Raw genomic sequence first — 13,992 nt, 5'->3', positions numbered from 1 at the left:
AAGTAAGACAGAATTGTGTTGTCCTTTGAGGTCAGTTTGTTTATTTAGTCATGAAAATGAAGTGAATGTTTTTATTTAGTTTGTTCAGAAGATCTTTCTCTTCTGATAAAATATTATTTCCAAAAACTACATATTACACCTTTAATTCACAATCATAATAATGTTTTTAAAGAAAAGAAATACTTTTATTTTGCACCATTCTACAAGCTTTGTAGATGTGTTTTTTTAATGATTTATCCAGATAAAATACAATGTAAAATGTTGTAATGTTGTAATGTAATAAGGTTTCATGATTTAAGTATCTACCATCATTAAAATGGTAATTATGATCTTTGTAATGCTAACAATTATAGACTTCTGGATATCACCAGAGTTATGAAAACTGACATAGAGGAGAAATCTTTAAATAAAATGCCAAAAGCCGTCTCATCAATGCCGATTTTACTTTGTTTTTGCTTTGAATATCATTGTGAACTGTTTACTGTGTGGCTTGTTTTCCAATTGAACGTCACCCCTATATGATGTCATTCACAACGTCAACAGAAAGTTCACATGAGTATCATGTGAAGAAATATTGCAAGAAGTGCTTTGTTCTGTCAAGTGATACTTGTTGATCTCTCTGCTACCAGTGGCAGTCATCAACTATTTTCTGACTGTGCCAACCAGCATTCAACAGGAAACAATCCCACAGTGTGATTAGAGACAATAATGGCATCTTTGATTCAAGTGTCTGATAAGGCTAAACTGTAGAGTGTCAGTGAAGTGGAAGTGCCCTACCCTGCATTTTGAAGTGAAGTGTTGCATTGATCGGCTGTGATTGGTGGCCTCGCTCTTTGGATGTCCAGCATGACTGAGTGATTTCTATACAAGGTGGTGGACAGTGGAGGTTGTCATAACTCTCTTTCCTTTTTTAATAACTTTAATTGAAGATCAAGATTTGCTGAATGCATCCGATCAGATTCTTGTTCACCACTGGGTGCAACATTATGTAAATGTAAAGAACACTGCCACTTCCCTCCGCTGCCACTGTGAAGGCTGAGTTACCAGCAGTGTTTTTGCATTCTCTGAACTTTCTCATGGTCCTGATGAAAATACCGCTCAACCAAGCATGCAATATGAAGGGCGTCGCCCGCTGAGGAGTCGACTCCACAACTACACACGTGCGTCTGAGCTCATCTGTGGAAAGTTTAAAACAAACCCACTTCAGCATTCATCTAACCACAAACGTACCATTTTACAAAATAGTGAGACCCCTGAGGGAATCCTGAAAACCACCACATCAGCGCCCCCACCCATGCACCGGCTTTGCATGTTGTAAAATTCCCATTACAATGTCATGTCACAAGATGCTGCTTTTCATTCATGATGTATGATTTCATGCATACGAGCATCTTACACACACATTCACACACATTTGATACATTAATGGAGGACAGTGTCAATGCAGGAGTCGTTCTCAGAACTGGCTGGTTCACTTGCTCGGTTTCGGTACACATAGTAACTTCCCAGCTGACTTCCTGTCTCTGTTGTCTATGACTCACTGCATGTTTCAATTTCTGTGTGCAGGTTTGCTTTTAGACATTTTAAGTTGTTTAAGTCGTTGTTTATGAGTCGGGCTTTTTCAGTTTTAAACTTAAACTTGACCTTGTAAATGTTGTGCAACGCTTGAACCTTCTTTTTGATCTTCAGAATATTTTCTGCAACTGGATCAGTCCAAGTCTTTTATTGGGCCCCTGTTCCTCGACAGTTCCTCTACTCTCATCCAGTATTAAAGAGTTTAATCACATTGAGGATCACATATAATGTTTAGTCAAAGAACTGTGAGGCTTCTAACAAACAGACTCTGGGAAATGGCAGTGATGGGAGATACCATCACTGCCATTCGTGCTGACTCTCTCCTTGCATCAGACAGGGATTCGAAGCTTTTTCAGCTTGAGACACAAAAAAGAAATTTGGTGTCTTCTCAGAATTTCTGACATTTGTTACCTTCACACTTAACAAATACAAACGAAACACACATTACTATGGAAGCCCATTTCCGCCAGTTAAATGTAAAAAGATAAAAAATAGAAAATAAAAAACAAGATGAAAAAAGTTTGATGAAGAAAAATATTGCCATTGTAGGTCATAAGAGCTTAAAGTAAAGTCATGCTTTTCAGATAAAAAATCACAATTATGACTTTTTATTCAATAATTTTGACTTTATATCCCATAATTATGACTTTTTTCTCATATTTTTGGCTTTTCATCTCATACTTCTAATTTACCATGCGGATAGTTTCTTTTAATCAAGGCTGTCAAACAATTATGAATAAAAAACATTTTGTTGCCTAATCCACATCATGGATAAGCTGAGGAGTCTCATTTCTTCTATTTCAATTGGTAAATTCACTTTACAGATCCAGCATTCACTCTGCTAATTGGCAAAATGGGTCTGTGATCTGTTGTAAGGGTTTGAAACCTGACTTTGTGAAAGGCTGCTTTAAGAGATAAGACCTAGAAATCTAAATATTTGTGAACAATTCCACAAAAAGACCAAAACCAACAGTGCGTTTCAGCCCATTTGTTCCAAATAAACCTCTGAAGTCAGGACACAAATATTTACTTTTATTTTCAAGAAGGCAAAACCATTTAGTGAAACAGTCTGGCACTAAAGCTTTATTTAACAAACACTGAAACAAGAGTAAATATGTTCCTGGACAATAATGGAGATACAGCAGGGGGGAAATATGTATCAGGCTCTGGCTTTACATGCAAATCGTGTTAGTAGGATCAGCTCACTGTTGATTTACTTTGCTTTTCATGGAATTTGCTGACAAGAAGAAAAATATAGGATATCACCTGACTTGTTCTAGACAGACACTAACCTTTAGCAGACAACATTTTTTCTCACATGATAACTTTAACCTGCTTCACTTTCCCTTTTGTATTGTTCTTTATTGTTTTGCTTTTGTGTGCTCTTTATAATGTTAAATTCTACAGACACTTCATTACAAAATAGAGATTAACTTCTGTTTTTGAGTGATTAAGGAACTTCTTCACTTTGATGCCATAATTTGTATCATACCTAACACAACCTGACATATTAAAGGGAAATCTCTTTCATTAGACAAATGCCCTCTGTCTCATGGTATCATCATTTTCATCATCATACAGCCAAACCTTAATTAACAATGTGTTGTCAGGCTTCGCTTCACCTCTAGGCGCCTTGAATCATTCAGTTCTCCTCTTCAGTCAGAGTGTCTGCAAACTCCTTATGCACATTACAGTAACAGAGAAATCCGATCACACTGGAATTTTACAGCTGTGAGTCAGTGACAACAGTACTGAGTCTCAACAGCAGCCGCCTGCATGTTATTCAAATGGCATTCAGATACCTGTACCAGCAGGCCCTGGGCGTCACACGTATCACACCTTTCCTGCCACGTTAGGGGCGAGAACAGGACGGAACAGTACCGTTTACAGACTACTGTAAATCCTTCCAGGACAGAACCAGGGATGTTAAAATGCCAAAACTTTCGTTTTCAAAGATTCGATTCTATGAAATAAAGGATCTCATGCCAAATATGAAGCGGCCTAGAAGGTAAGCCACACAGACAAATGATACAGGGTAATGATTTGAGTTAAAAGAAAGTGTAAATAAAGTTACATTGTTTTTGTGTTTTGCAGAATTGATATTGTTCTCAATCGAAAGAGGTATAAGAAGGACATCGAGTGCCTCATGGTCAAAAAAATAAACGATGAGACACCTTCTTCAAAACTCAGGTAGTGTATGTTGCACTATTACAGATAGATAAATCTTCCTGCGGTTCATTAGAGTGAAAATCAATGCTCAGCTCTCTCTTTGTTACAGTTGGCAGACTGACCATAAACACCACCCAACTCTGGAAAAACTGCTTCGGAATAAAAGTAAGAAATGCTCCGTTTTTTTAAAACTGTGTGGTGCTTATCTGCAGATCATGAAATACCACAACATAAATGATCTGTTGGAAATCAAACTGTAAATTTGTTCCTGAGTTTGTGCACTATTTACCCTGATGACCTCTCTGATGAGATTTCAATAATTACTCTTAAATCTGTCCCTCAGAATATTTGGCAGCGTTCTGCTCCTTCCTGCGGTCTGAGTTCAGCGAGGAAAACATCCAGTTCTGGCTCGCATGTGAAGACTTCAAGTCGAACGCCTCACCGGACGACATTCGCTGGAAAGCCGAGGAGATCTACCAGGAGTTCATCCAGCCTACGGCCTGCAGAGAGGTCAGTTTGTCAGTGTGGATGGTTCGTGGTGGACAGAGACAGAGCTGGATGAACAGCTGAAAGTAGCAGAAAGTGGAAATAAACTCTGTTATTCTTTGCCCTTTGGCACTGTTAGTATGATAAACATAAACCCAAATATACACTACATTTTTCTGAATTGATTTACCGAACAGGCTATGAAGCAATATGGATGACTACATGTTGCAACTTTCACTGTATATGTTTCAGTGTAGGTGAAGGTGAACATGCATCCTCTGAGTCGTGCTTTCCAGTGTATGAAATATTTGCTATGTAGTTCCAGGTATATTTTGTAAATTATTCTAAGTTAATTGAAAAAAAAACACACACAGGGCCTGTGTGTGTTTAGCTAGCTGCCAATGTCCCATCCACTGACTATGGTGGAGACACATGGATTGAAACACAGAAATAGCTTTAGGCTACTGAAAACACCAATCACAGCCCGGTCACCAGGATATTATGTTAGCAGTTACTGCTTCTGTAAGCCACAGTAATGTCCAAGAGTACCATATTACAAACCAACAAGGCTGCCAAACGCAGGGTTCAGATTTACAGTCACGTCACTGGATATTTTACACATTAAACCCGCGTTTTATACGGAGAGCTGCAGATATTTCCAGCCACGTTTGTGGCGACTCAAACCGGCTATTTTTCACGGGAAGTCAACGTTAAACATGGCGGCATGTTTAACGTTTTCTTTTCAGTGAAACTAATGTCCTGCTAATAAACATTGTACCTTATCTGAGTTTTGTTCCATTAGCAGCAGAGGGAAATATACATTACGGTCGGTTGTAATCTTTAATGTTACTCTAACCTGTCCAGCAGAAAGCAGAACACAGGCAGCTCCAGTGTTTTATCCTTTTACATTTGTTTTGTCCCGAGCTCGTTTAGCGTCTCGGAGTTTTCGTTTCTTCGACAATGATTCACACTCCTGTGATTTTTCTTGTAGTATGATGAGCCATCCTTTATCAGATTGTGGTTTCGAACTTCTCACAATACAGATTGTTGAGCAGGAAACAGCAGCCACTCGCTTTTCTTCTTCTTCTTCCAACCCTGTCATTTCTGGCGGCCAAGCGAAATGCGAAAAGGCCCTCACTAGTGCCACGTTTGTCCGTTCTGGGCTACTGTAGAAACATGGTGGTGCAACATGGCGACCTCTCGCCCGCTCCCTATGTAGACATGAAAACACAACGACTCTTATTTTCCGGTGATTATCCAGTAAATAAAACATACTTACAAATATTATATTCCATTTCTGCCAAGTCTGTTCTGCTCAATGCCACTACATATTACACACTGTACCTTTAATATAAGCATTATCAGATGCCAAATCTAAACAATGAGTGATCATGTGAATAATTTATCTGCTGTGAATTCTGCTGTACTCCAAAGAATTTACGATGTGTCTTCTCTTCCTCCAGATCAATGTCGACCACCATATTAGAGAGCAGATTAAGGAGTCTTTGGAGAATCCGAGCCTCTCCTGCTTCGACGAGGCCCAGAAACACGTTTACCTGCTCATGGAAAGAGACTCTTGCCCCAGATTCCTGCACTCTGACACCTACCTGAGTCTAAAGCACAAATCCAGGAGTCTTTGGTACATTTAGCTGAGAAACAAGGTCATCCAGACATTATCAACGCTGCTTTTCTAATCCTCAGTATTTGTTTTCTTCTTTCTATTTGGCTGAATTGAGAAGTTATTTCACACTGTGTGGGAGGTGCGAGGCGAAGATGATGTGTTGGTGAAGTGAAAATAAAGCAGGACAAACACCGTATGAGAAAAGTAATGTGAGTGGGAAACAGTGTTTGTATGTAGGGGAGAAAGAAGGCTGTTGGTATGTGTCAGCACTTTAGACGATTGTGCAGAGTTTGGAGTTGTTTGAAATTCTGTATGTGTTAACTGAAAGTCTATGTAAGTTAAAGAACAGTGTACAAAGGACAGGAAGTGTCACTAAATTGTTTCTAATATGCAGAATGAAATGACCTAGTTTTCATAAATGGGCATTAAATTCACATTTTTTCAAACTTCTTGATCAATTTTGGATTTATTCCAGGAGACGACTGTGCCAGTTCCTACTTATCATTTATAGCTGGTCTTAATATTCTTATTGTTTCCATATAGTCAGAATGTGGAGACAGATTTATATTTATCTGACTGACTGTCTAACTGGAGGCGTGCAGATGGGCATGAGTCAAAGAAAAAAAAAGGAGAACAGTTTCCACAGCTCAGCCGGCAAGGAGATTCTGTTTTTGGTCACATGTCTGATATATCCTCTAATTAGGTGCAGAGATGACTCCACGCACCAGCAATAGGGTTTACCAAAGTGGAAAGAAGTAACCCCACATTAACCCTTGATCCCACTCGGTTCTGTAAATGGCCTTATTCCTGAAAAATGTGCCTTAAAAAGGAGTACTGAGGCAGCTAATAATAACTCAGGGGCTTAAACGACAACACTGGAGTCATCGGACGACCTGATGCGTAACAGATCAGCCTGCATGTGCTGCCTTGTTAGGGGAATAATCTCATCACCCGCAGACAATGACGGCCGAGACACACAAGTGCTTTACTAAGAGAAATAACCTGAAAGACATCTACTTTGGGAAAAGATCACAATGCCCTCTATTCCAATAAAAGTGAAGAATAAGCTTTGTATATTTCTTTTAAACCAAGACTTTATGGGTCGTTTCTCTTGAAACTCTGGCAGCTTGTTTTGATGTCTTTCAGGCAGTCTATCCAATAAATGAAGCGTTCAAAGTGAGCTTGAATTGTAGTTAAGACCGTTCATTTTTCATTTTGGGCCCATAAAACAGGAAATAGTAATATAAGTGATATATTGAGTGAGCACCACATGTTTTTTTTAACCTGATCAGGTGAAGACACAATAATGAATAGATGTGGAGGATGTGCAGATATTAATTTTAGTTACATTTTTTGGTTAAAACATTCTTTTTTTGCTCTGTGCCTTCACCACCTCTTCTCCCTGTTCACCTCTCACTCTCATTCACAGAAATTCCAGGCAGGGAAAACACCTAAAAGGTCCACCTACTCACTTTAAGAGCTTTCAACCATATGTAACAGCCTTCATCACTGAATGGAGTTAATGTGTTGTGGTGTGACTGATGTTCTGTAGTCATACATGGGGGAGGAGATGAGCTCTGTCACAGTGGGATGATGGATTTTCTTTTTTATTTGAATTTCGTCACACCAGGATCATGAACCTCTATGATGTATGATCTAACATCTTATTTTTATCTGTTACCTACTTTGTACCTCAATAAGTTCATCGTGATACAAACTCACAGTTACAAGCATTTGATTACCCGCACATACTATAGTCTGTGCTAGACTTTGACCATGGAGGCTGTGGTTTACATCATGTGGTTAGATTGAAGCAACAGACATTGGTTCATTTTAGTGAAAGATTGTGGTTTTGGTTAAATGTTGAACATGTCCGGTCTTGTATCAAGACCAGTGTTGAATAAAGTACCCAGAAGTCATACTCAGGTAAAAGTAAAGATACTATGTTGGCAAAACTGAAGTGGTGATCATGTGTTGAGGTTTTAAATAATGTTTTTTCAAATAAATTCAGGATCTCAGGGCAGGTCCCCATCTACTTCAGTTGTTTATGAGAACCCTGAAAAGCTGTTTCGCTGTGAAACTTTGCGACACCCAACTTTCTATCAGCATGGAGTAGATCATTTTTGATTGGACTCATCCTGTAACCAAGAGCTTTGTGTACCTGAGCATAACAACTCCAAAGTTGCTAACGGCAGATAATGTATTGTAAAAGCAGGTAATTTTGAAAAATGCAATCCAGGTGTCCTTCGTGGATTTGCTGACACAAGTCGGTCCTTGATTGTATACACATATACAACGTTTCCAGGCTGCAAGCTGAAACTATAAACAGCTTTGTGAGCCTTTAATATGCCAATAACCACAGTTATCCTAAAGTCAAACATCAGTCACTCTGAGTACACTTGGATGTCAGGGGTTGTCCCTGATATATGACAAAAGTCTCACATCTCCTGCATCACATGGCGGTCTATTCCTCACACACAATCTGTCACTGTTTTCTCACAACCCGGCACAGTTACCATGGTAGCGAAAAAGGAAGTGAGTACTGTCGATGGCACGATGTTAGTCAAGACAGTCACACTTGGGGAACTTCACCACCAGATCTGAATGCTATGTGCTAATGTATTGCATGGGGCTTTCTATAGTGCTGTGTTACAGTAACTGCAGATCCGCAATACAATATAAAAGGGACAGCTTTCAGTTCACAGTATTTGGTGACTCTTCATAACGCCTCACTACTTATAACCGTGTTTGGGCAAAAGAGGGAGAGCAGCGTCAGTGAAGCCAAGCCAAAGGGCAGATTGGAACAGAATAGCCTGGGGCATCAGATGGTGAGCAGGAGAGACAGGGAAAAAACTGTGATATCAGACACTGTCTGAATGTATCAGAGATCCTGTGAAGTATTTTTAATTACCTTCTGAGTCCTCTTTCTTTCCCTGTTCCTCCAGTTTCTGCCAGAATCTGCTCCCTCATTAACTGTTGGGGAAATTAAACATAACAGAACCAAGACTGGCAGCACTGGATTACATCTCTAAGGAATATAAAAGAGCTATTTCTTTTAGCTTTTTCATCTTCACTGAAATAGTGTGAACAAAGTATTTTATCTTGCTACAATTTAATTCAGATCTACTAAAACATAGATCTTCTTGGAAGAGCATTGACTAGAAACTGCTCAAGCGTCGGACCCCAAACCTCTGATAGCAAACAGCCGTATTTATAATGCCAAATATAACCGACGGAGAACAGACAGCAGCACCATTCTTTTCTTGTTTTGTCAACCATTCTGACTCCATTGTTCGATCTAATCCTGCTTTTACTGATTAATCAAAAAGAAAAAGAATTGCTATGTTAAGAAGCAAGAAAGAGCAGAATAAGGAATCTCACAGTAAATGTGTAGAAACCCATGTGACCAATGTGAAGTGAGAGGCAGATGGTGTGACTGTTCTGTCACACTTTTAGCCAAAGCTCAGAGTGGAACGAGAAATTACTTCATTTGCAGGGTCTTTCCTTTATATATATCCTTTTTACAACAAGTGATAATACATGTGTTGGTGTAGCATGGTGTGGTACGTCTGAATAGGAGGAAACAAAAACAAACAGCACAGGATTGTATTCTCATTTTAACACAAGGTCTTAAGATTTCTTGACGAGAACACTGATGTTTGGCGAAACAACACTAGTGTTAACCTATTCTCACACCCAACACATCAAATACAGCAGCCTGTAGTTACCCCTCTGCAACACTTCTGATGATGCTGACGTGCCCCTCTAGTGCAGCAGTATAAAGAGCAAGAAAAGTCCAAGTTGGATGGTGGTTGGTTTGGACATACACTGGGATTTACTTCCAGAGATTGGGGTTGCGTCCCACATGTGACCAAGAGTGAAGATTGATTTGTTTTTAAGTTATGTTACGTAAGTTAGTTAACTTATGTAAGTGACGTGACTGAACGTGGTTATTTTTACCCAAAGTATGATCTTTGCCTCTGTCTATGGAAGTTTTCCTCTTAGATACTTAGATCTAAACGACACTTCATAAAAACTACCTTAGTCTAAGCATGCCCATGCAGCTAAAATAAGTTCAGGATGAAGCCTATAAATTCCCACAGTTCTGTCCTCAGTTCCAATCATCTGCAACGGCAGATATTTCAACACCGGACAAAATATGTGATAAGACAGCAGTGATTTGAAGGGAACATAAAATGTCAAGGGTCAGCGCTACTAATGCTAATATTAGCTAACGCTAGTCATCCGCCAAGAAACTGTCCGGTTCACTACTAGTTCTCACACCACAGCTGGACTTCTGGCCGAGCTTGGTCTTTTCTCTTCACCCCTGTCTGCTCCCAGTCCCTGAACATCTAACAGGCTCAAATGTAGAAGGCTGTGGTCCTTCAAATATGTATGAGTCAGTGTTGACATTGGCTTCGGGAGCCATGTTCTTAAATGGTAGCTGACCTTGTCAGCCTTCCAGTTTATGTCAAAACGTTTTGAATTTGAGGTTAATGAGGCTTATAGAAATGAGTCTAGGTGTCAATGTAAGTGAATAGTTAATATTAACTCCCTAGTGATCTAAAATCCTTACTTCTGAGGGCAGGGATTCACAAAGCGCAGCCCACGGGCCAATGGCAGCCCTCAGGAACACATTTTGTGGCCCCTGAATGTGACATGAAATGCAAACATTATATTTTAATCATTCCATTTTAATATTTTCACTCTCAGCAGCTAACATACTGCTACTGCGTCAAACTGCCTGCCCCTAACAAGTGTCTGCAAAGTTAGGAATGACAACTGGGTCAACCCATCCTAATGCCTTCTTGACTGAACAGGTCGGTTGCCAGTGACTCCAAAACAACATGATTGTTGCAGCGTACCAGCAACACGTGAAGCAAACCTTTGTCCGATGTTCACAGTTAGGTTCGGTTTAGGCAAGGAAACTACTTTGGTTAGGCTCAGGAAAACATCAAGGTTTGGTTAAACTAACTATGTTACTTATGCAACTTTAGTTACGTAGGTCACTTTACTAAATTCAAATAACTCAATGTTGACTTTTGGTGACACATTGATCTCCTGGATGGAAATCCTATGCCTGTTTGACCCAATCCTCATCCCCAACCTCCTCCCAACATGGACTTGTGGCTTGTTATACTACTTTGCTACTGTATCAATTACTACAACCACACCTGAAAAGAAAGTGTGGTAATAAGCTGATTTCACAGTCTACCTGTGGTTCACAGTCTACCTACTCTGTGGTCGTTTTTCTGATAAGGACGAGCTGACTGGCTGCGTGGTAACCAGTCGCACCTCCTGAGAAACCCAGGCATTATGTTCTGTCCTCTATGTGCTGTTAGCTAATGTTAGCGATTACTGTGAAAAACCCGGCGGTTTAATGTGGAATTAAGATGGAAAAGCCAACACAGAAAAAATAGCTGTATTGTGGAGGCGGCGGTTCCAAGAAAAGTGAATCAACTCTTGCTTCGATGGACCTCAGAGGACAGACAAAGTGACCTGCCATATATCAAAACAGGTGAATTCAGTGCCTAAGGATTTTAAATTTACATTGGCCTTTCTATACTTGTGAGGATATTGGACATTGAAATAAAAATACGACAGAGACGTGCATATTCTACCCTACATACAAGGATTTCAGTCCACAGTTTGACCATGTAGGATATGACAATTTTCTAACTTCCTGTCGTCTTGCTGAGTCTCTCTGTTGCAATCGATTTGCTGTTTCCTCTTTCTCGCGTCTGTAGCCTCGTGTTGCATGAATTGACGCCACACTTTTGAATTTCCCTTTGCGGGATCAATGAACGTTGAATTCGTTTTTTCTGTCTTTCAGAGAAAACACGAGACAGAAGAGCAACCCTTCCATTTGTCTTCAACAGGATCACTTTTCCAAACTACCAAAACCCACGCAGTGAGCAAAGGTCACGATTTGCCTATCACAGTCACGGTTACTGTAATTTGCATCCGTGCTGTCAGCCTAAAAATAATGTGAACACAGCATGCTTTCAGCCCCAGAGTGCTAAGTGTTAGGCTCATCCAGTTAGGAGGAGGGAAGGATCGGCACCAGCAGGAGGGGAAGGGAAAAGGAGCAGAGAGACATAATAGGGAGTAAGACATCAACAGGAGGGAGGCATGCATGCAGTAGAGTGTGATTATGTGTTGTTTCTAACGGTGAGGTAGGAGGAGAGGAGGAACAGGAGGAGGAGGAGGAAGGGGTGCTTCCTCTTCAGTCTGGGCTGAGCTGCTGATGTATCCCAGCAGCCCCGGTCTGTAGCAACAGGAAACCTTGGTATAAAAAGCAGCGTTGTAGGGGGAACCCTCCTAAGTGTCTCTCAGCCGCAGCATGACCAGGACCGGGAGCCCGAGTGTTCGGACTTAATAAAACAATGCCCAGCCTAATCGTCGAACCACTCAACACACAGCACTTCATCATGGACAGAGATGACAGGAAGAGAAACAAGAACATGTGAGTGAAACTTTTACTTTCCAGTAAATATGCTGACCTGGGTCTCGATGAAAAAAATCTTTCTTTGGTTAATATATGTATTTAAAATGCAAAGCGATGTGTTGCTTTTTCAGACACGTATGTATAGGATGCTTCGTGGTACCGCCTGAAAATAGTTTACGTTAATAATGTGGTCTAACTTTACTGCAACACATGCTGTCTTTTCTAATTACTAACATGCCCAACATGCTTTGAAGGATTCACTGCAAGCTAATTTAACAGCAGTAAATCCAATAGGGATATATTCAAGCATTTCTTATCTCTCCGCAGTGGAAAGAACTTTATGTGCCGACTCCAGTGCATGTTCTCACACTCATCAAGCTCTGAGAGGTAAGGAGACTTATGGAGTGTTTTGCATACATTTCAGTTTTAAAATAGCCAGCCTGCTCCTATCATTTCCATCTATGGCATCATGAAAGGATTCAAATGAACTTGAGACACCATGTTTGCTTTGGCACGGCACACATGCACACCAACATACCCAGTGGTTGGACATTTTTGTATGAATTTGATAAGCACATCTGCTGTGCCTTCTTGATTGGACGGCTTCTGTCTCCCCGCAGCCTTTGTAGCTTTATTTTACCCAAATTTGATTCCGGTTGAGTAATCTAACTTGCATTCTCTCCCAGCAGGCTAAGTTTAGAAGATACCCAACAATGGTCACAGTCACTGGAAAGGCTTCTGGAGTCTAAATGTAGGTTGCTTTTCCCCTGAGGACGAGAATACTGGCCACAAATGATGTTTGTAGGATGAAGGTTTTTTAGAAAGCTGAAAGAGGGTGTTATCTGTCCTTCATGTTCGGTGTGTTTTCTGTTCACTTCAGATGGACTGGCGACTTTTCGCAACTTTCTGAAATCTGAATACAGTGATGAGAATATTGAGTTCTGGCTCACCTGTGAGGATTACAAGAAGATCAAGTCTTCATTCAGAATGTCCTCGAGAGCCAAGAAGATTTATGAGCAGTTCATCAAAGCAGAATCTCCTAAAGAGGTAAATCCAGCAGAGAGATGCTTCACATTCTGTCTCTCTTACATACACTTAGATCTTTTTATTCTGTCATATCATATTGAAAATGAAGATACATGTGGAGCTCCGACAGGAGTATAAAATAGGAAAAGTATCTGCTCGAACGTTGAAGACAGATCTCTCACTCTTGGCTCAAATGTCCTCATTCCTATCTCTCTGCCTCATTCCAGATCAACATCGACTATCACACCCGGGAGCAGATCAAAAGGAACGTCAAGACTCCCACCATGCACTGCTTTGACGACGCTCAGAAGATAGTTTACGGGCTGATGGAAAGAGACTCGTACCCGCGGTTCCTCCGCTCGGACATTTATAGAACTCTCCTGGAAAACCTCGCCGCCGACGCCACGAAGGGTTGAAGGCGCGCTCGGGGGGAGGGAGAAAGGACATAAAAACCCATAACTGGAATGTTTGAGCTCCTTCAGGAGGAAGGGCTGACAACAAAGAAGGAAGGAGGGTCGACCCGCGCGCCGCACGGACACACACAGAGGCCTCGCACCTCGGTGACGTCACCAGATCGAGCGCCTTATCCCCGACACGAGCACTTCACACCTGAGGACTACGTAACAAGAAGAAGAAGAATCAAACAAGCCCAGCCTTAATGAAAATG

At 40.7% G+C, this 13,992-nt stretch overlaps 1 protein-coding gene across 1 annotated transcript; it reads left to right on the top strand.

Annotated features, from left to right (window-relative positions):
- Positions 1-3,402: 3,402 nt before the first annotated feature.
- LOC311258116 (uncharacterized protein) lies at positions 3,403-13,741 on the top strand (the record flags this gene model as incomplete). Its single annotated transcript, XM_084354164.1, has 12 exons — positions 3,403-3,583; positions 3,670-3,765; positions 3,854-3,909; positions 4,088-4,254; positions 5,694-5,878; positions 9,406-9,414; positions 12,032-12,117; positions 12,203-12,317; positions 12,627-12,686; positions 12,986-13,050; positions 13,180-13,346; positions 13,553-13,741. The coding sequence occupies exons 1-12, from the start codon at positions 3,507-3,509 to the stop codon at positions 13,739-13,741; spliced, it is 1,272 nt and encodes a 423-aa protein (XP_084210290.1). The 5' UTR covers positions 3,403-3,506.
- Between the last annotated feature and the right edge of the window lie 251 nt (positions 13,742-13,992).

The sequence above is a fragment of the Pagrus pagrus genome (genome assembly GCF_965226575.1).
Source record: "Pagrus pagrus genome assembly, chromosome: 6".
Lineage (NCBI taxonomy): Eukaryota > Metazoa > Chordata > Actinopteri > Spariformes > Sparidae > Pagrus > Pagrus pagrus.
This window is presented reverse-complemented; position numbering and strand designations above follow the sequence as displayed.